The sequence below is a fragment of the Tripterygium wilfordii genome, chromosome 13 (assembly GCF_013401445.1).
Source record: "Tripterygium wilfordii isolate XIE 37 chromosome 13, ASM1340144v1, whole genome shotgun sequence".
NCBI classification, from domain to species: domain Eukaryota; kingdom Viridiplantae; phylum Streptophyta; class Magnoliopsida; order Celastrales; family Celastraceae; genus Tripterygium; species Tripterygium wilfordii.
Window position 1 is genome coordinate 2,064,625 of NC_052244.1, and position 18,090 is coordinate 2,082,714.

Consider the following 18,090-nt stretch of genomic DNA (forward strand, 5'->3'; position numbering starts at 1 on the left):
TTTTTCTGGCATTTCATTTACTATATACTCTGCTCTTTTTTTGACTAAGGTAATAATGGAGCCCAAGAGCAGAGCAGTTGGTGGCACCGAACACAGTTGGTGTTCAGCCGTGCCCGGCGGCACCGGCATTGCTGTTTTGGCCATCCTCACCTCAAAAGTTTCGGAGCTATTACCTCTCCAAAACGCCCTCCAGAAACTCCAACATTCCCATCCTATCCTTATGTCAAGACTCCTTTACAACCCTGCTTTGAACACTGCTAGTCCCTTCTCTTTTATCACTTCTCCTAATGCTTTTATTCAACTCAAAACATTTGATCTCGCATCAACTTCTGATATTCTTGAACATTGTCGTTTAAATGCCGACCCCGAAACCGAACCAATCTCTCCCTTTCATGTGATTATGGAGCATGAGCTGAACCTGAACAGCTGGTGCAGTAGTACTGATATTAGCAGCAAAAGTGACTTGTTTTATGCCACCAACTATGCTTTGGAGGATGGGAAGTGGGTGCTGGTGCTCCGGCTTCACGTATCGGCCTGTGACCGGACCACCGCTGTGTCATTGCTGAAAGAGTTGTTGATGTTAGCAAGTGGAGAGGAGGGTGGTGGAGGAGGTGTAGAGAAGGAGATGTGTAGCAAAGAAGAGGTTGGTTTGGGAATTGAAAGTCTGATTCCTAATGGGCTGGCTAAGAAGGCTCTATGGGCTCGTGGGATGAATATGGTTGGTTACTCTGTGGATTCACTTCGGCTGTCCAACTTGAAATTCAACGATGTCAAATCACCAAGGTATTCTCAAGTGGTGAGGCTGCAGATGGACCAGTTCGAGACTGAGAGGCTTGTCACTGTAAGTTATTGATTATTATTAATGCCAATTAATAACAAAAATATTAATCCCGACTATCTAAATGTTGAGATGGACGTATATAATTCATATGAAATCGTGGGTCCCACATGATTCATATGAAATCAGATGCATGGATTATGTGCATCCATCTCACCATTAGGGATAACTAAGATAAAAAATATTGGGATTCGTAAGACCGTTCAATTAATAGATACAAAGTTGGTGATGTTTGATTTTATTAGTTTGTTGTGGAATTTTCAGGGTTGCAAAGACAGAGGAATCAAACTATGTGGAGCACTAGTTGCTGCTGGACTAATTGCTGCTCATAGCTCTAGAAGTCATAAATATTATAAGCAGAAGAAGTATGGAGTTGTAACCCTCACGGATTGCCGTTCAATTTTGGAGCCTCCCCTGTCCAGTCATAATTTTGGTAAGCCCTAGATTGTAGATACGGGTTAAGAGTCATTGCATTGCAGTATAAATTATTGCAGTTTTCGGTCATTTGAATCATGACCTCCAATATATTTATCAATGTAGGGCCCACAATTTTTTTTTGGGTGTTTTTAAAATTATTTTCCTCAATCTTGCATAGTTGCAGTTAATGATCAATTGATGAATGAACAGAGAAGTCTGCCTTTTGTCACACTGACTAGTTGTTATTTTTATTAACTCAACTATACAGGATTTTACCATGCCGCCATCATGAACACACATGTCATGAAAGGAACAGAAAAGCTATGGGAATTAGCGACAAAAGCATACATGTCCATGGCAAATTCCAAGAAGAGCAACAAGCACTTCTCAGATATGGCAGACCTGAACTTCCTCATGCGCAAGGCCGTTGAAAGCCCTGGACTGACCGCCGCATCCTCCTTGAGAACATCAGTCATCTCAGTCTTTGAAGATACCGTGGTCGATGACACTCGCAAAACCCTAAAAGAGGCGGTTGGGCTTGAGGACTACATGGGCTGTTCTTCGGTCCATGGCATTGGGCCTTCTATTGCTCTCTTTGATACGATACGGGACGGACGGTTGGACTGCGTTTGCGTTTATCCGGCGCCGTTGCATTCGAGGGAACAAATGGTTGAGCTGGTCGGGAATATGAAGAGGGTTCTTGTGGAGGGCTGCAACGACGTCGTAGTGTGAGAATAAGGGATTTGGTATTGTAGTGGGCTTTGGGCTTTCTAACCATTTGCTTATGCACTTATGCAGTATGGGCATCGACATATAAAACCCATTAATTTTTATAGTTTATTTTATTTGGCATGATATATTATTAAGACAAAACTCTGTGTCTGTATGGGCGTTATATATATATTAAAAAATGAAGAAAACTCTATCCTGCACTGTGGTGTTCTTATCCAATCAAAATAAACATGTTTGGCAGTGTGTTTCAACAGCGTTCAGTTGCACCGCACCTTACAGCACCACAGTTTTTTGTGACACGCCAAACAGCTTTTGCGTTCCAACTCACCTCACAGCACCACAGTTTTTTACCTCACAGCACCTCACCACACCTCACAGCACTCCCAAACGCTTACAATATATGTTGAATTGTCCTAGGTAATCAAATTAGGTCAATTATTTTATTTTAGATTAATGTACAAGGTAAACGTTAAATGATTTTATATTAATATTATTAGTCATCTAATATAATCGTAATTTAGATACGCCAAACGCACCTCACAGCACCGCACCACAGTTTTAAAAATGATACGCCAAACAGTTTTTTGCGTTCCAACTCACCTCACAACACCACAGTTTTTTACCTCACTGCACCTCACCACACCTCACAGCAGTTGACAGCACTCCCAAACAGGCCAATATGGTTAGTAGCAATATTTCTGTACTTTTTTTTTATCTGAAATGTTGTGACAAAGTACAATACAAGGGTGGGGTATTATGCATTTTACCTTAAATAGAAATATTTAGATATCTAATTGTTTTACAATTAAGTAATTCTTGCAGATGCTTAATTCTTTCATATTTACATTACAAAATATATTACATATTTAAAATAAAATAAAAATAATTTCTTATTTAATGATTTTATTTTTACACATGCTAAATCTTTTAAAACAATTACATATGTCAAATTTATTTGTTTATTTAATTATTTATACACCTGTCAAATTTATTTATTTAATAATATTTCAAATTTTATGCTACTTATGTTTCGTGCTTCAAAATGGTGCACCAAACGCACTGTATAGGCATTGGGCAGCCATCCATGCATATCCATCAAATATCAACCGCTGGATCATGAGGCATGACTCGCGCGTAGAGGCAAAATCCAGGAGATGAGATTTAAGAAGCGGACAGGACCTTTTGTTATTTTCCTTTCATTTTCAGAAGCGTACAGGACCTATCAAAATTCAAATGTGTACTGAAGTACTACTATAACATTATTGTCGTTGTTTTATTTGGCAGAAATTCAAGATCTATAACATTATTGTTGTGGTGGAGAACTGGAGATGGAGAAAACCATTTTTGTACTGGTACATATCAATAATTGAAATTGTACTCGTCACACCATCTGAATTTAGTTGCAAGGGTTTCAAGTGCAGGTTCTTCAAATTCTTCTATCCTCAGTCACTACTCCTGTTGAACCCAAATATGTCCAGCGAAGACACTAACCCAGAAACCACCGAGCCCACGGCTCGAGCGGTTGGAGGGACCGAGTATAGCTGGTGCAAATCCGTCGTTACTGGCACTGGCATCACGGTTTTGACTCTTCTCTTCTCAAAACCCCCAGATTTTCCATTTCTCGAAACAGCCCTCCACTACCTCCAAAATTCCCATCCTATCCTCCGCTCCAAGCTCCGTTTCGACCCCACCACCAAGAACTTCTCATTCGCCACGCCATCCGCAGCCACTCACAAAGAAATCCAGCAGTTCGATCTGTCATCGACGAATGAGATTCTCGAGAATCTCTCAGGCTTCGATGCGCACATTCCCCCTCACCATCTGATTCTAGAGCACGAACTTAATCGGAATACGTGGCTTAATCCGAACCATCCACTGGAAAGTGAATCCGATCTTGACCATGACTTCGACCTCTTCTTTGCCAGCGCGTACACTCTAAGCGATACGCAGTGGTCGTTGGTGCTGCGGTTACACACTTCAGTGTGTGACCGCTCGTCGGCGGTGACTTTACTGAGGGAGTTGATGAAATTGAGCGGTGGGGGAGACAGAGGGATACAAAAGGAATATGAGAGCGAAGGGAAGGTTAGTTTGGGTATTGAGGATTACATTCCTAATGGAAAAGATAGAAAGCCGTTTTGGGCGCGTGGTATGGATTTGCTTGGGTACTCTCTGAACTCATTTAGACTGGCAAATTTGGAGTTTGTGGATGCTAATTCGCCCAGATATACAAAGATGGTGAGGTTGCAGATGAACCCAGATGACACTGAAAGGCTTGTTGCTGTAAGTGCCTTGCACATTGATTTTTCAATCTGTAGCTTAATAGCACAATTCAGTAATTCACTATATTGTGGCATGAATTGGATTACAACTGTTGTGCATTTCCTGGTCATAGAAGTTCATTATCTATTAGATTTGGTCCATTATGCTGTTCTTTTATGATGGGTGGTTGTCACATTTAAGTTTTCATCCTTATTAAAGTCTGTTGGAGAGATGGCTTTATTGAGCTTTCTGAGAGGGTTGGGCCTGCATAATCTTGTGGTCATTTAATCAGTCATCGAACAGGAGACATTATTTCTAAGAAAGTACGAGAATTTATTCACTTGCAGGTCGATGCTTGTCAATTGTCAAAACTTTCGGCTAAATGCTTCCAGTACATTTATGGAACAAAAAGGAACAGTTGTGGAACATTTGCAGGCCAATATCTTAAATGTTTTTACATTGCATCCTTAAAAAATGTGTTTCCTTGGCTTTACATCTCCATTTGACTGGTGAGGGAAGAGCTCTTTATGCATTGATGTTTGTACATCCTCTCGTCATAGATTGGATTAGTAAATAACAACGTTTATAAATATCATGTTTTAGTACATATGTGTGACATGCAGTGAATGAGAAAACTTTGCTTACATTTGCTGTAGAAATACCCTTTGATAATGAATTTGAAATATGTACATAATGCAGCATGATTACACTTTTTTGAGTCAAATGTCATTGTTTTATGCTTTCAACCATTTTGGACCCCCTTCTCCCAATTGTAAGGACCCCCTTGAATTACATGTCAAGCTCTATCCTTTTGCGCTGTAAATTGTTGAATTTGATAAATTTAGAAGGCAATCCAATGTTTACAGGGTTGCAAGTCAAGTGGGATTAAACTCTGTGGTGCACTGGCTGCCGCTGGACTTATGGCTGCACGTTCTACTAAAGACCTTCTTGAACACCAGATGGAGAAGTATGGTGTTGTAACACTCATGGATTGCCGTTCACTCCTTGATCCAATTCTCAATTGCAACCACATTGGTATATCTTCTCCTGCTTTTCTTTAGGATTTCATGTAATAGAAGAGGAATTACACTAAATTGTATAGCAAACAAAATGACATTGTATTCCTACTTGATTCAGGATTCTACCATTCTGCCATCATGAACTCACATGACATTAGTGGAGAAGAAAAATTTTGGGATGCAGCAAAGAGATGTTACACAGCCTTCGAAAATGCTAAGAACAACAACAAGCATTTCACAGACATGGCAGACCTGAATTTTCTCATGTGTAAGGCAATCGAGAACCCTGGCATCACGCCATCATCGGCGTTGAGGACTGCCTTCTTAACAGTGTTTGAAGAGACAGTGATTGATGAGTCCAGCAAGCAGCATGGAAAGATTGGATTAGAGGACTACATTGGGTGCTCTTCAGTTCATGGTGTTGGACCATCCATCGCTATATTTGACACGATACGGGATGGACGGTTGGATTGTGCCTGCGTGTATCCGTCGCCACTGCATTCAAGGGAGCAAATGCAGAAGCTGATTGATGATATGAAGACAATTCTTGTAAAAGGCTGTAATACAATAGATTGTATGGAGACATAGAACCTGGTGAATATTTGTGTAACCCTTGAATTCTAGTAGATGATAATAACTGAGAAAGTTCCATATGAAATAATTGTTTTCTTTATTCACTTTTCAAGCGATTGTTTTGAACAAAGGGCCTCAGCTGCCCTGCCTCTATGAACACAACGGACCTGAAGCTTGAGTCAACTTATCAAACTTCTTCATCTGTTGATTGTTCTAAACTGTAAATAATCTACAAACCAGGGCTTGTGATCTCAAAAAGACTACTCAGGAAAAAAATGAGAGATAATCTCTCATCTCTTGTTCTTCCAAACTAAACTAATCTACAAGAACTCCTCAACCAATTGGCCAAAATCAAACTTCCCATTACTACATTCAATAGCATTAACCACCTCTTGAAAGGTAGAAACACTACATGGAACCACTAGTTTGTTCCTCCGGTTGAATCCATTCTCACTATATGCCTTCTCCAACAACATTTTGAAGAGTGGATGTGAAAGGAAGCTCGTCGGCACCACGAACCGCTCTCTCTCCTCGCCCACGTAAAGCGCGAAAAACCCAGTTGGTGTTGTTGCTGCAGAAGGAGACATGCCATCCTCAAACCCCCTGAGCAGACATTCATGTTGTGTAGGCTCTTGGTTTTGACCTCCACCAATAACCTTCACTTTCTTGGCTAATTTTTTGAGGGAAACAACCTGTTTGCCTAGCATTGTATGTTCTCTCTTTTTGGCTTGTAGAGGTTGAACAAGATGAAGATTGAGAGAGAAGAAAGGGGGAGCTTTATAGAGGAATAGTAGTCTCATTGCATGACTTATAAGGGAAAGTGTGTGTGTTATTGTAGTGGAATATGGTGGGGGGATTTTTCTTTATATGTAGTAGTGATATTTTGACTTATGAATGAATGCTTTGGAATCTATGATTATGGTAGGTTGATTATTCTTAATTGAATTTTTCCTTCATTAATTTTTTGACTCATTAACAGTCCAAGCACTTGAAGAAACTCATGACCAATAAATTATGATTGGTAAGACTAGTTGCAAGCATTAGTACCAACAATCTTACAAGTCATGTAACTATACATTTTAACTGAGAATTAATGTCAACAATATATCACATCGGATTAACATAATCCATCCGAATAGTATATACGTAAAATCTTAATATCTCTCACACAAATACGTTTTCTGAATCCAAGAATCAATAGCTACATCCCATCAATAACAAATCATTTGGACTCATAGCCCAAGACAAATAATATCGATGATGTGTTTGAACGTAAATTTTTAACAATTAGCACGAGAGACTATTGAGACCAATTTTTTTTTATGAGACTCAATTTGTTTGATGAAAGATCAACTCTAGAAGAAAGTCTGAAACTTACTAATTAAAAAACCCAAATTACTTACCCTTTATTATGATAATGTTTTGTTAATTAAAATAGTACATGTATTGACCAACCATGAACCATACACTGAACAACAAAAGGCTTCGTAGAAATCATGCCAGTCACTTCTTTCCTTGCAGTGGGATGAGAGCTTTTCCATCGACTAATAAAACGACACATATGTGGGTTTTGTCATCGATTCACATATATAATATTATAATCCCCCCACCTTCGAATAGTTTAAGGTTTAGATACTCAAAGAACCAACCCATTTTGTTGTTCAATCAATAAAGAACAAGAGATGGCTGCAACTAAAATGTTATTTGAGTACGGTTGGTTGGTTAGGAACTACTAGTGGATCGCAAATAAAAAAAAAGGAAGGAATCATTCAATATTATTAAACAGCTTAATCACACGGCTTTAATCAATTTACCATGTATTATGTAATAATTTTTGTGTGCGCGACCGGATAATCCTAATTCAAATCCATATTAGAAGTCTAAAAAACAGATTTTTATAGTGTGTTTCTCGATGGGAAAAAAATAATAATCAAACTTCTGAATGATTTCTTTCATCCTAACACGTCAATTATAGGGCTTTAATCAATTTACGTTATGTGAAAATTTTTGTGTGCGTGAATTTGATAATCTAAATTTAAATTTATATTAAATATCTAAAGAATAAATTTGTATAATATCATTTTTAATTGGAAAAAAAAAAATCAACTTCTGAATGGTCGTCACAACTTACAAACGGCAGTAGTCGTACACCAACTTGAATTCAATTTACACGACGTGTTAGAATGAAAGAAGCCAAGCAAATTTTGTTGACAATCAAGTCAACTTTTTTTTATTTTCTGATAAACGACAATGACAAAGCTATTAGGTCGGTTTGAATGTTAGAAAAACAAAGAAAGACGTAGAACTCGAGTGGTTAGCGATGGCGATGAAGATGCCTCTACTCGCTACAGGACAGACAATGGCCCGAGCCTGGGCTATAAAATATAGCCAATTGACAATTCTAAGTTGACTTGGACGATAATCATTTACGCCAAGGACGGCCTTTTAAGTCTATAACCCAAATTGTACCAAAAACGTACTTATTGGGCTGGTTTGTTTTCTAGAATGGGAGATAGTTTGGTTGATCAGGTTGTCTGCTCAGGACCTTGAGGTCCAGGGTTCTATTCTCACCAGGGAGGGTTTGGGATTTGGGTAGTTTTCCATCCGCTGTGGTGACCTTTATGCCCCTCAGGCATGGCTTAGTGTGTGTAGCCTGTGGGTCTTTAAAAAAAAAATAATAAAAATCCGTAAACAACTTCTTATTCGACTTTGATTGCTTGGAAAAAAAAACCACAAGAAATAGTACTCAACACAAAAAATACTTGTGTGTTGATAAAGTGGTACAGGGCCTAATAAAAGCCCATGATCCGGTCACACAAAAGAAATTAAAAGCCCGTGGTCGTCTCCGAAATAATAGGTTTAGAGACCATGGTCCAATTAGATTCAGACTGCTTAACTGAGGCCCATGGGCCGCTCCACCACCTTCCTACGCAAAACGAGGGAGAAAAAAACGTTAAGTGGGGGTTTTCCCAATTCCTTCGTTCTCTAGGACTAGGGTTTTGAACTTGCGAATTCTCCTGCAAAACCCCTCTGTCTGTCACTCGTTCTCTACTAAAGTACTAAGTACTAACCATGAGCAGATCCGGGCAGCCACCAGATCTCAAGAAGTAAACGCTCTTTCTTCAATGGCTTCTTCGTGCATTTATGAATTACCCGTCGGCCGTCGCGTTATTTATTTCTAATTTTTATTTCTTGATTTTTTTATGGCTTACAGGTACATGGATAAGAAACTTCAAAGTATGTTCTCTTTAGTATTTACTTTCGTTTTGATTCATTACATACACGCTGTTTTCATTATGCTTTGGTATGGTTATTGCCGTGCGATGGATTTTTGGATGGAGGTCTTGGCTAAAACTCTAAACTCTTGCATTTTTTTTTGCTGAGCAGAAGTAAAGGGATATATGCTTAGTGTGGCCAAATGCGAATGTATTTGTGAGGTTTAATCAGTTTTACCAAAAAACTAAACAATCCTAACATTGTGAAGTAAAGGGATATATGCTTAGTGTGGCCAAATGCGAATGTATTTGTGAGGTTTAATCAGTTTTACCAAAAAACTAAACAATCCTAACATTGTTGTCACTTGTCAACTGGTAAACATCCGTCTCCAAACGCATGTTTGGATGGTGAGGAAACTGAGGTATCGAAAATTTGTTTAGGGATTTTAGGGTTGTGTGTGTTTTTGGTATTCAACTTGCTTGGTAGAAGCAAAGCATATGCCAATTGTGGCCAAATGAAAATGACGAGTATATGGTTCGTTTTTTCGTTCCTTGAAGTAGAAACCAACCAGAGCCTTGTTTTGTCAATCAGTTGACATTGCTCTCCAAATGACAGTTTCTTTATTTTAAAGACGGTTGTCTTGCAGTATGATAATTGTTTTGCTTCACCTTTTGCATTATCATTAGGAATAAGTCGCTTGTGCAGCTCAGGTGGCATACTTTTATAGTTGAGTGGTTACTTTTGTGGAGCCTCTACAGGTACGGATCCCCCCATCCTCCTGGCTACGCACCTTGTGATAACCTTGTTTATGGAAGTTGATTACAGCTAAGAGGCATCATCCTTAAAGTAATATAGGTGGTTTGTTGACTGTTAACCTTCAAATTAAAATGTTAGATTCACTGAGGAGGGGACTATCATGAATTCATGATATGAATTTAGTATATCGGAATTAAATCATTTGAATTGATACGAAGAAATCAATTAAACATATTTGATGTGTTCAACAGTTATGAAAAAAATAAGTTTGTCTGTAAGCCTAGTTAATGTTCATTTGGACACTTTATATCTCATGTCCTCGGTAATAATATATCTGCATAAAGATGCTTGTGAGTGCTGACTATTTATTTTGTCTATGTTTTCTAACCATGACTTGACCTTTGTGGAACTCAAATATATAACCTTATAAACTGGGGTTTACTGAGCTAATGAACTAAACAGATCTTGTATTTTTTTTTTCTTTTTTGAAGTCCTTTTGTGTTTGTTTGCTGTGGTTCCTCTCTTGGAAGTGTAATTTTTTTTGTTATCCTTTGATACATGTTCATGTGCTTTACTTTGTTGAAGTGTGCTTTTTGCCCACTAGATTTTTACTGTGCATAAAGTGAATGTTTAGCTACACATCCTACACAGTTAATATCGTCTCATCTCATTCCATGCAGTTGAAAGTTGTATTCTATTAAATTTTGGTGCCCTGCTTGGATTTTCTTTTAAATGCGGGCTTAGTTCTTGAACTTTGTCTCAATTGGAGATGGAGGGAGCTCACGAATTTCTAGGTAATATGAAAAATTACCTTTTTTTTGTGTGTGTGTAGAAGCTATTGAAAGGAACATTGGTAGTTGGCTACTTTTGATGTAGATAAGATCGAGACAGATGCTTGTGGTGATGATGTATATGTGTTCCTGTGTGTATTCTGCAATCTTGATTATTATGACTTCTTGATGGTGTATTTCTTCTTGATTATATTTATATGACATGATATGGTAAGAATTGACTATATGTTGCTAGAAAAATTTTGAAATCAATGGTTTATGCTGCATATTTTATGCAGTTAAGCTTAATGCAAACCGGATGATTGTTGGAACTCTGCGTGGATTTGACCAGTTCATGAATTTGGTGGTTGACAATACTGTTGAGGTGAACGGCAATGAGAGAAATGATATAGGCATGGTGGTGAGTTGTTTTGGTTTTTGTTGTTTGCTTAACAATTAACTGATTAAGTTCCATTTTGAGCGTCATAATATCGACCTTTTGCACAGGTTTCCTATATAATGATTTTGGAACTGTGCTGGCACTCATTCGTGCCCTGTAATACAATTTCTTTTTACTTATTAGGAAAAATCTGCATTTGTTTAAATTGTTTTATTTTCTGCTGCAGGTGATCAGAGGAAACAGTGTTGTCACAGTAGAAGCTCTTGAACCTGTTGCGAGATCGCAGTGATGTATTGTTTACATATGAATATCATTCGGGTCTACTACTAATTCTTCTACTCTCTTAGATAATTTCTGCTAGTATGAGATGAATGGATTGCTGCCTTCCTATCGGAGTTGGCAGCGGCCCACTTGATAGTCAAATGCGCCCATAAGATTTCCACAATCAGTAGATTGTTATTCCGAGTGAGCTCTGTTATTTGCTCTAACTGCTGGATCAAAGTTGATATAAATTTTGCCATTAGGATGATAAAAATCGTCTCCCCCGTTTCCATTGAGGAGATTTTCTTTACCCTTGTGATTTTATGCTCCTTAGTCCTTATAAGTTATATGTGCTTCAAAATTGCTTTTGTACTTAAAAATAGACTTGTGGGCTTGGGTACGCTCCTGTTGGACTTAATCCAGATCCGTCAAGGCTGCGTCTTTCTCCAGCCCAAGGGACAAGGACGTTAGGGGCACCCGACACTCAGGGAAAATGTTCATGAGCTTTGAAAGCCCTCATTGGGCTTAATCCAGATCAACGCCAAGAACAAATCCGTAAGAAAAGGAAGTAAAAAATAGACTTATGGGCTTGGGTGTATCTTTTGTTGGGCTTATTCCAGATCCGTCAAGTCTGCGTCTTAGTCCAGCCCAGGAGTCATAGAGGCCCAGAGGGACTGTGTTGGGGCGTGGGGAACATTCGTGGGCTTCGATAGCCCTCATTGGGCTTAATCTAGATCCATTCCAGACGAAGGAGTGGACAGTGTTCAACTTCAACAAATAATCCAAGTGATTTTCTTGTGGGCTTGGGTAGATAACTCATAACTGTTGAGCTTAATCCAGATACGTCAAGGCTGCGTCTTAGTATCGCCCAAGGACAGCCGTTTTTCATTGGGTTTTTCGGAAAAGTAACACTTTTTTAAACCAAATTTTGAAAACTAACCCACTTTTTTAAAAACATGAAATCTAACACTTTTTTGAAAGGAATTGTCCCAAATACCCTTATTCCACATTGGAACGACATAGTTTTGGTTCAAAGGCCGGCCTCCACTTCCCGCGACATCCTTCACCTTCTTCTTTCTTCTTTAACGTTCTTTTTCGACGATTTCCGATAGTCTCCATTCTCGAATACACTGTCATATACGATTTCTGTGACATTCGACCTGGTACAGCATGGGTATGTTATGTATTATTTAGTGTTGTATTTGTGTTTCGTTCCAGTAAGCAGTGATCACGGTTTGTGTTTTTGATTTTATCAGTGGTGGGTGCTTAGGGTTTTAGTTTTTCCTGCTATAGGGTTTCCATATTTCATTAGCGTTTATGGGTTTAGGTTTCCAGTATGTTGTTAGTGGATTTGGGTATGATAGGTTGGTGTTCGAGTTTTATGATTTGATGTTCGGGTAAATAGATTATCCTGTTTGAGGATTTGGGTTTGACTGTTCTGTTCGAGTAAATATGGTTTACTGTTCGAGTTTTATTGGTTGATGTTCGAGTTTTCTGGGTTGACTGTTCGGGTAAATAGATTATCCTGTTTATATATTTGGATTTGAATGATCTGTTCGAGTAAATATGGTTTACTGTTCGAGTTTTCTGGTTGATGTTCGAGTTTTCTGGGTTGACTGTTCGGGTAAATAGATTACTCGAACATGTGTAACAAAATACTCGAACACATATGAAAGATACTCGAATATGTGTAACAATATACTCGAACATGTGTAACAATATACTCGAACACATATCACATATTACTCGAACATGTGTAACAAAATACTCGAACACATATGAAAGATACTCGAATATGTGTAACAATATACTCGAACACATATCACATATTACTCGAACATGTGTAACAAAATACTCGAACACATATCACATATTACTCGAATCATTTAGGTTCAAATTTAATTCATAGAATTTGAAGAGTTCGAGTAGTAACCGTTTTAGCTTCCCCACGTTCTTTTAAAATAACTGCCCACTTATTAGAACGTTGTTCCTTCAACTATAAATAGGACATAGGAAGAAACTGTTTAAGGTCATCCTTTATCCTCTTAAATCAAAGATCACCCATCTCGATCTAAAATGAGTTCTTCTCATCGAACTTCTTCAAAGAGAGCAATAAATGAAGAGGAAGACCCCATTCCTCCAAAGAGAGCAAAGACTGAAGACCCGTCTTCTTCAAAGAAGACAGGGGTCCAAGAGAAAGGTTCCACTTCGACGAACACCGAGGAGCCTCAAGACCCTATCGTCGACATATTCACTGTATCTGAGGAGTTATATAGAGAAAATCCTGAGAACTCCATTGAAGGGTTGAAAGAACTACTGAAGGAAGCCGAAAGCAACCTTCAGAACGAATATGAACGTAACCAGTCCTACACGGACGTGCTCCGTTCAGTGAGGGATGCATTGATCAGAATTCGTGACAATGCATGGGGTCACGCTCGAGGCCAAAATGCTTATCGGCTACAAGAGTCCCTTTTGGACCTTGCAGCCCATGTTGGAACTGCAATGAATGACATAAACGATGTAATCCTTACATGGGCACGTTAGAGTTTATTTCACCTAATGTCAATTTTTATCAAATATTTCCTTTATCATTCTGTGAAGTCAACAAATACTCGAACATCAATAAACAAAAACTCGAACAGATATATCGATAAATACTCGAACAGATATCAACTAATACTCGAACAGATATATCGGTAAATACTCGAACAGATCTCAACAAGTACTCGAACAGATATATCGGTAAATACCCGAACAGATCTCACTCGAACATATCTACAAAAATACTCGAACATCAATAAACAAAAACTCGAACATCTATCGGTAAATACTCGAACATATCTCAACTAATACTCGAACAGATATATCGGTATATACTCGAACATATCTCACTTGAACATCTATCAGTACATACTCGAACAGATCTACAAAAATACTCGAACATCAATAAACAAAAACTCGAACAAATCTCAACAAATACTGGAAGAAGAACATAAACTAAATCAAATGAATATGGTGTGTATACGATTGAATGCAAGGTAAGAGAGTTCTAACGAAGCCTATATACCATGCGAACTTAAAAATCACTCACTTGGGGTTATTAATGTCGATATAGAGCAAGAATGACGGCAGCGATGGGAACGCCGATAAGGCTGAAGAATGCCCAAGCCTAAACCCCAGACCTCTTGAAGAAACACCCGAAGATTTGGTGCGGCAAATAAACACCGGTAAATGTCAGGAATGGAGTTTCGGTAAATCGGATTTTGGTTTTTCTCGATGGGTTACGGATGTCTCTGTCTGCTGTGGGATGTGAGTGGCATTGATGTGTATTGTGGTATGTGATAAGGGTATTTCAGTCAGAAAAAAGCAAAAAAGTGTTAGATTTCATGTTTTTAAAAAAGTGGATTAGTTTTCAAAATTTGGTTTAAAAAAGTGTTACTTTTCCGAAAAACCCTTTTTCATTCACCGGACAAATTCGATTTCATCGCCACCACGAACTTCGTTAGCTGCGTCGATAATGGCAGTACACCGCCTCATCCGACTATTGTTGAAGAAGAATCTGGAGCCGAATTTAAATCTCCATCTATACGAATGAATGCCAATCCTGCTGAAAATTAGTTCACTAGAACGAAACTGCGCAGCAGCAATGCCTCTCCCTTCGACTTCTGATTTCTCCAGTTTCAAATTAGTCTCTCCTGTCATCAATATTTGAACATAAAATAAGCACGGTTGAAGTTATATGTAAGTAAGATGGATTTCTACGTCTCTTTCATCTTTCTTGTTGGTTTGCAATTGCATCATTGATTCATTAGGTTTTGAGTTGATAGGTTTTGAGGTCGGGGAGGAATTGGATATCCATTTTTGTTTCTTAATTGTGAAAGCATGTAAAAAGGAGCTCTTGTTGGGTTGACTATTCTCTCGTCCATTCCTGTAGCTTAATATGTATATTCATATGTATTTTCTGCTACTTAGATCATTATTATCTATTCTTATAAGTTTCAATGATGTCAGTTCTGTGCAGAGTCAATTTCAAAATGCATGCGCGTTGGTTTCAGAGGAATTTCTCTTCTGCTTTGTCCCCTTTAGCACACCTATAAAGCTTCCATCTCGAATGTATGTAACATTTTCTGGTATATTGTTGTTCTGTGATTTTTAAAAGTAGTTTCTACTTGTGTTAAGTTTGAGGCATTATGTGCATTACTTTGTTGCTTCTATGTATTTCCTGTACCCTTTGTGATTTCAACTTGTTTGTTTTAATTCGTTTGCGTTGCTTTGATTTTAGGGAGACACATTTTTGGTATATTTTGCCTGATGAGGTGCAGAATACAACACTGTTGGATCGATATATAGAGCTTCTATCACCTTGTGAGAGAGAAAATGTCTTCAGCATGCATGGAAACCATCTCAGAAAGCAAGCCCTCCTCGCCCGAGCATTGGTTCGCACAACAATTGCAAGATGTAGGTCCTTTTATCTCATAGTTTTTCTTCTCGTAGAGCCAATAGTAGGCATAGTTGATCAATTTGAGACTCTAGTCTTAGAAATCTAGCCCACTTCATTTTACCTGGTTCAAGGAAAAATTTTAACCTACGATACTTACAAAAGTGCATAAATATCAGTAAAAACAATTTGCATTTAATGTGGCAATGCTTTGAGAAATATTTTTTGATCATTTGTTACTAACACTAAAAATAAACTTAATGACCGTTTGGCAAAAAACTTGTGTCAAACAAGTTCAATGAAAATGTTCAAAACAGGAGGAATAAAAAATTGGGCAAGTGAGGATGTATTATTATATCTTGGGTGATAACTTGTTGGAATTCCTTATTGTAATTTTGATTTAGTGGAAACTAACTATTTGAAAACTTTTCACTTATCATTGTTATAACTACTCACCTACTTGTGTGTATTGATTTCATTTCAAAATGTCATAGAATATCATATGGATATTTACTCAATGTTCTTTATTACTAGATCAGATAAATTGTCAAGTTAATCCAAGATCCTTGAAGTTTAAGAAAAATATTTATGGGAAACCAGAGGTGAGTCTCGTCTAATCTGTAGTGGTGGAAGATTTCCCATCTGCTTTCTCATGAACTTGCTCACATCCCCTCTCAAGTCATTTTTCAAAGGTCAGTTTACTGCAAATCTTTCACGTCATCATAACATATCTGAAATTCAGAATAGGTAGAGTGGCCGATATTTGATGATTGGGACCCGCCGGCATTGAATTTCAACATATCCCATACATCTTCTTTAATAGCCTGTGGAGTGACTGTAAATTCTCCTGTAAGTGCTTTAGTTATTCATTCATTGTTGTTTTTTTTTTCTTCCTGAATTTTGAGCTGGACATTAAACTTGTTTCATAGTTATTTCTTTGTTGTTTCGATGAAAATTTAATTTCTCAATTTCATAGAAGTTCTCAATCTAAGCCGTCTCATTACTCTTGTACTTATAGATTGGAGTTGATGTGGAGGAGAAGCAACGCAGGTTAAAGAGTGATATCCTGTCTTTTGCTCATAGGTACTTTTCTCCTCGTGAAGTGGAGACTTTAACAATGATATTAGACCCTGAAGTTCGGCGCCAGGAGTTTATCAAGTTATGGACTTTGAAGGTAAGGAAAGGTTTCATGAAGCAAGTCTTACATTTTTTAAGTATCACTTGATGTCTAAAATGATTACTTATTTTGTTCACCTGCCCTCCAGGAATCATATGTAAAGGCACTCGGAAGGGGCTTCTCTGCTGCGCCTTTTAAAACTTTCACAATCCAGTTCAGAGCAGGAACTAAAGGAGGCCGTCATCTTTCTCAGAAATTAGATTATGAGGTATGTTCTTGTTATGCAACACATGGTTTTGGCGAAATATGAATTCTTTTTTTACTTCAGTATAAGAAGATGATTTCCAGTGCATCACTTTACTCGTGACTTGTGTATGGTTCGGATTTCCTGTCTACAGCCTTTGCATGCAATGTGTTTTGTGGAGGATGTTCTTATAGCTAATTTTGATGATTGCAATGAATCATTCTTTATCATGCCAGTGACCTATTCAATTTTAATGGTACCAGACGCCAGAAATAGTTGTTGATCCTTCTAATGACTCAACAATGCGCGCAAGAAAATTTCAATTTTCACTCCTGGATTTGACTGGCTCTCATTATGCTGCCATTTGCATAGAAAATGATAAAACAATTTGTGGTGAGATTTTCTTTTCTTTATACTTTGTTTATTGTCCTTGGTCAAAAGGATTCTACTTCAAGAGGAACTGAATAATGCAAAATGCCTGATTGCAAGTTTTTGTATTTTGTCCTAATTGCAGCTGAAGGCTGTGTTCCATTGAAATTGAAGGTGTGGAAAACCATTCCATTTGTCAAAGATGAATATGTTTCGGGACCGAGGCAGTTGTACCAATCGGGGGCTTAATTCAGCAGTTCTAGTTTCATCATGGTGCAAATTTTGTTACAACACTCTTTGCCATAGTTGAGCAATTGCTATGTAAATTGCATTATTCTCAGCATTGCCCTCTTTACATAGTAATTGGAGCATCACATATCAATTGTCCGATGGAATCTTAGAAATTTGATAATGATGATATGGTATATGTAGCAGCAGTTATCTGTGGTTTGTTTTATAAAACATCATTCATGTACAATCGCGTAATATGAATCAGCGTCCAGCACATTCATCCTGGTTCTTCTTATAGCTTACATTCGCGGTGTGCTTACACCAGTAACCAGCATCCTCCCATCTGTAACTTCGGGCCACCGCTCATAGGGTTTGATTGATTATCCTCGTATTGTAATAGTAATTGTATTCTCATTACATGATAATGTTTGGTTTAATTTTAACTTTTTT

At 38.0% G+C, this 18,090-nt stretch overlaps 5 protein-coding genes across 13 annotated transcripts; 4 read left to right on the forward strand and 1 right to left on the reverse strand.

Annotated features, from left to right (window-relative positions):
- On the forward strand, window positions 1-2,205 carry LOC120013079. Its single transcript, XM_038864718.1, has 3 exons — window positions 1-841; window positions 1,103-1,271; window positions 1,524-2,205. The coding sequence occupies exons 1-3, from the start codon at window positions 56-58 to the stop codon at window positions 1,985-1,987; spliced, it is 1,419 nt and encodes a 472-aa protein (XP_038720646.1). The 5' UTR covers window positions 1-55; the 3' UTR covers window positions 1,988-2,205.
- A 1,042-nt stretch (window positions 2,206-3,247) lies between these two features.
- On the forward strand, window positions 3,248-5,868 carry LOC120013077. The gene is made up of 3 exons (XM_038864717.1): window positions 3,248-4,267; window positions 5,113-5,281; window positions 5,384-5,868. The coding sequence occupies exons 1-3, from the start codon at window positions 3,458-3,460 to the stop codon at window positions 5,851-5,853; spliced, it is 1,449 nt and encodes a 482-aa protein (XP_038720645.1). The 5' UTR covers window positions 3,248-3,457; the 3' UTR covers window positions 5,854-5,868.
- A 50-nt stretch (window positions 5,869-5,918) lies between these two features.
- On the reverse strand, window positions 5,919-6,665 carry LOC120013082 (auxin-responsive protein SAUR50-like). The gene has a single exon (XM_038864727.1). The coding sequence runs from the start codon at window positions 6,636-6,638 to the stop codon at window positions 6,159-6,161; it is 480 nt and encodes a 159-aa protein (XP_038720655.1). The 5' UTR covers window positions 6,639-6,665; the 3' UTR covers window positions 5,919-6,158.
- A 2,123-nt stretch (window positions 6,666-8,788) lies between these two features.
- Window positions 8,789-11,551, forward strand: LOC120013083 (probable small nuclear ribonucleoprotein G). Of its 3 annotated transcripts, none has more exons than XM_038864729.1 (5): window positions 8,817-8,945; window positions 9,053-9,075; window positions 9,741-9,812; window positions 10,880-11,001; window positions 11,207-11,551. In XM_038864729.1, exons 4-5 carry the CDS (start codon window positions 10,900-10,902, stop codon window positions 11,267-11,269), a joined length of 165 nt encoding a protein of 54 aa, XP_038720657.1. In that variant the 5' UTR covers window positions 8,817-8,945; window positions 9,053-9,075; window positions 9,741-9,812; window positions 10,880-10,899; the 3' UTR covers window positions 11,270-11,551. The 3 variants fall into 3 exon arrangements, with proteins under 3 accessions (XP_038720656.1, XP_038720657.1, XP_038720658.1); XM_038864730.1 differs by having other exon boundaries at window positions 8,852-8,945; window positions 9,760-9,812; XM_038864728.1 differs by lacking the exon at window positions 9,741-9,812 and having other exon boundaries at window positions 8,789-8,945.
- Window positions 11,552-14,698: 3,147 nt separating this feature from the next.
- LOC120013080 (4'-phosphopantetheinyl transferase Sfp-like) lies at window positions 14,699-18,057 on the forward strand. 7 transcript variants are annotated; one of them, XM_038864720.1, is made up of 9 exons: window positions 14,699-14,986; window positions 15,253-15,354; window positions 15,524-15,699; window positions 16,214-16,281; window positions 16,427-16,528; window positions 16,698-16,853; window positions 16,945-17,064; window positions 17,304-17,433; window positions 17,555-18,057. In XM_038864720.1, coding segments are annotated over exons 2-9 (858 nt in total). In that variant the 5' UTR covers window positions 14,699-14,986; window positions 15,253-15,352; the 3' UTR covers window positions 17,659-18,057. The 7 variants fall into 7 exon arrangements, with proteins under 7 accessions (XP_038720648.1, XP_038720651.1, XP_038720647.1 ...); XM_038864723.1 differs by having other exon boundaries at window positions 14,699-14,982; window positions 15,253-15,371; XM_038864719.1 differs by having other exon boundaries at window positions 14,699-14,982.
- Window positions 18,058-18,090: the final 33 nt, after the last annotated feature.

What these genes read in the sequence shown, in the direction of transcription:
- LOC120013083 (XM_038864728.1), top strand. Translation starts at nt 8,911, where the DNA reads ATGAGCAGATCCGGGCAGCCACCAGATCTCAAGAA. An exon ending in CATGGATAAGAAACTTCAAA is followed by an intron (nt 9,076 to 10,879) that starts GTATGTTCTCTT and finishes TATTTTATGCAG; the next exon opens with TTAAGCTTAATGCAAACCGG. An exon ending in GAAATGATATAGGCATGGTG is followed by an intron (nt 11,002 to 11,206) that starts GTGAGTTGTTTT and finishes TTTCTGCTGCAG; the next exon opens with GTGATCAGAGGAAACAGTGT.
- LOC120013077 (XM_038864717.1), top strand. Translation starts at nt 3,458, where the DNA reads ATGTCCAGCGAAGACACTAACCCAGAAACCACCGAGCCCACGGCTCGA. An exon ending in ACACTGAAAGGCTTGTTGCT is followed by an intron (nt 4,268 to 5,112) that starts GTAAGTGCCTTG and finishes CAATGTTTACAG; the next exon opens with GGTTGCAAGTCAAGTGGGAT. An exon ending in TCTCAATTGCAACCACATTG is followed by an intron (nt 5,282 to 5,383) that starts GTATATCTTCTC and finishes TACTTGATTCAG; the next exon opens with GATTCTACCATTCTGCCATC.
- LOC120013080 (XM_038864720.1), top strand. An exon ending in ATATTTATGGGAAACCAGAG is followed by an intron (nt 16,282 to 16,426) that starts GTGAGTCTCGTC and finishes AATTCAGAATAG; the next exon opens with GTAGAGTGGCCGATATTTGA. An exon ending in AAATGATAAAACAATTTGTG is followed by an intron (nt 17,434 to 17,554) that starts GTGAGATTTTCT and finishes TCCTAATTGCAG; the next exon opens with CTGAAGGCTGTGTTCCATTG.
- LOC120013079 (XM_038864718.1), top strand. Translation starts at nt 56, where the DNA reads ATGGAGCCCAAGAGCAGAGCAGTTGGTGGCACCGAACACAGTTGGTGT. An exon ending in AGACTGAGAGGCTTGTCACT is followed by an intron (nt 842 to 1,102) that starts GTAAGTTATTGA and finishes TGGAATTTTCAG; the next exon opens with GGTTGCAAAGACAGAGGAAT. An exon ending in CCTGTCCAGTCATAATTTTG is followed by an intron (nt 1,272 to 1,523) that starts GTAAGCCCTAGA and finishes TCAACTATACAG; the next exon opens with GATTTTACCATGCCGCCATC.
- LOC120013082 (XM_038864727.1), bottom strand. Translation starts at nt 6,638, where the DNA reads ATGAGACTACTATTCCTCTATAAAGCTCCCCCTTTCTTCTCTCTCAAT.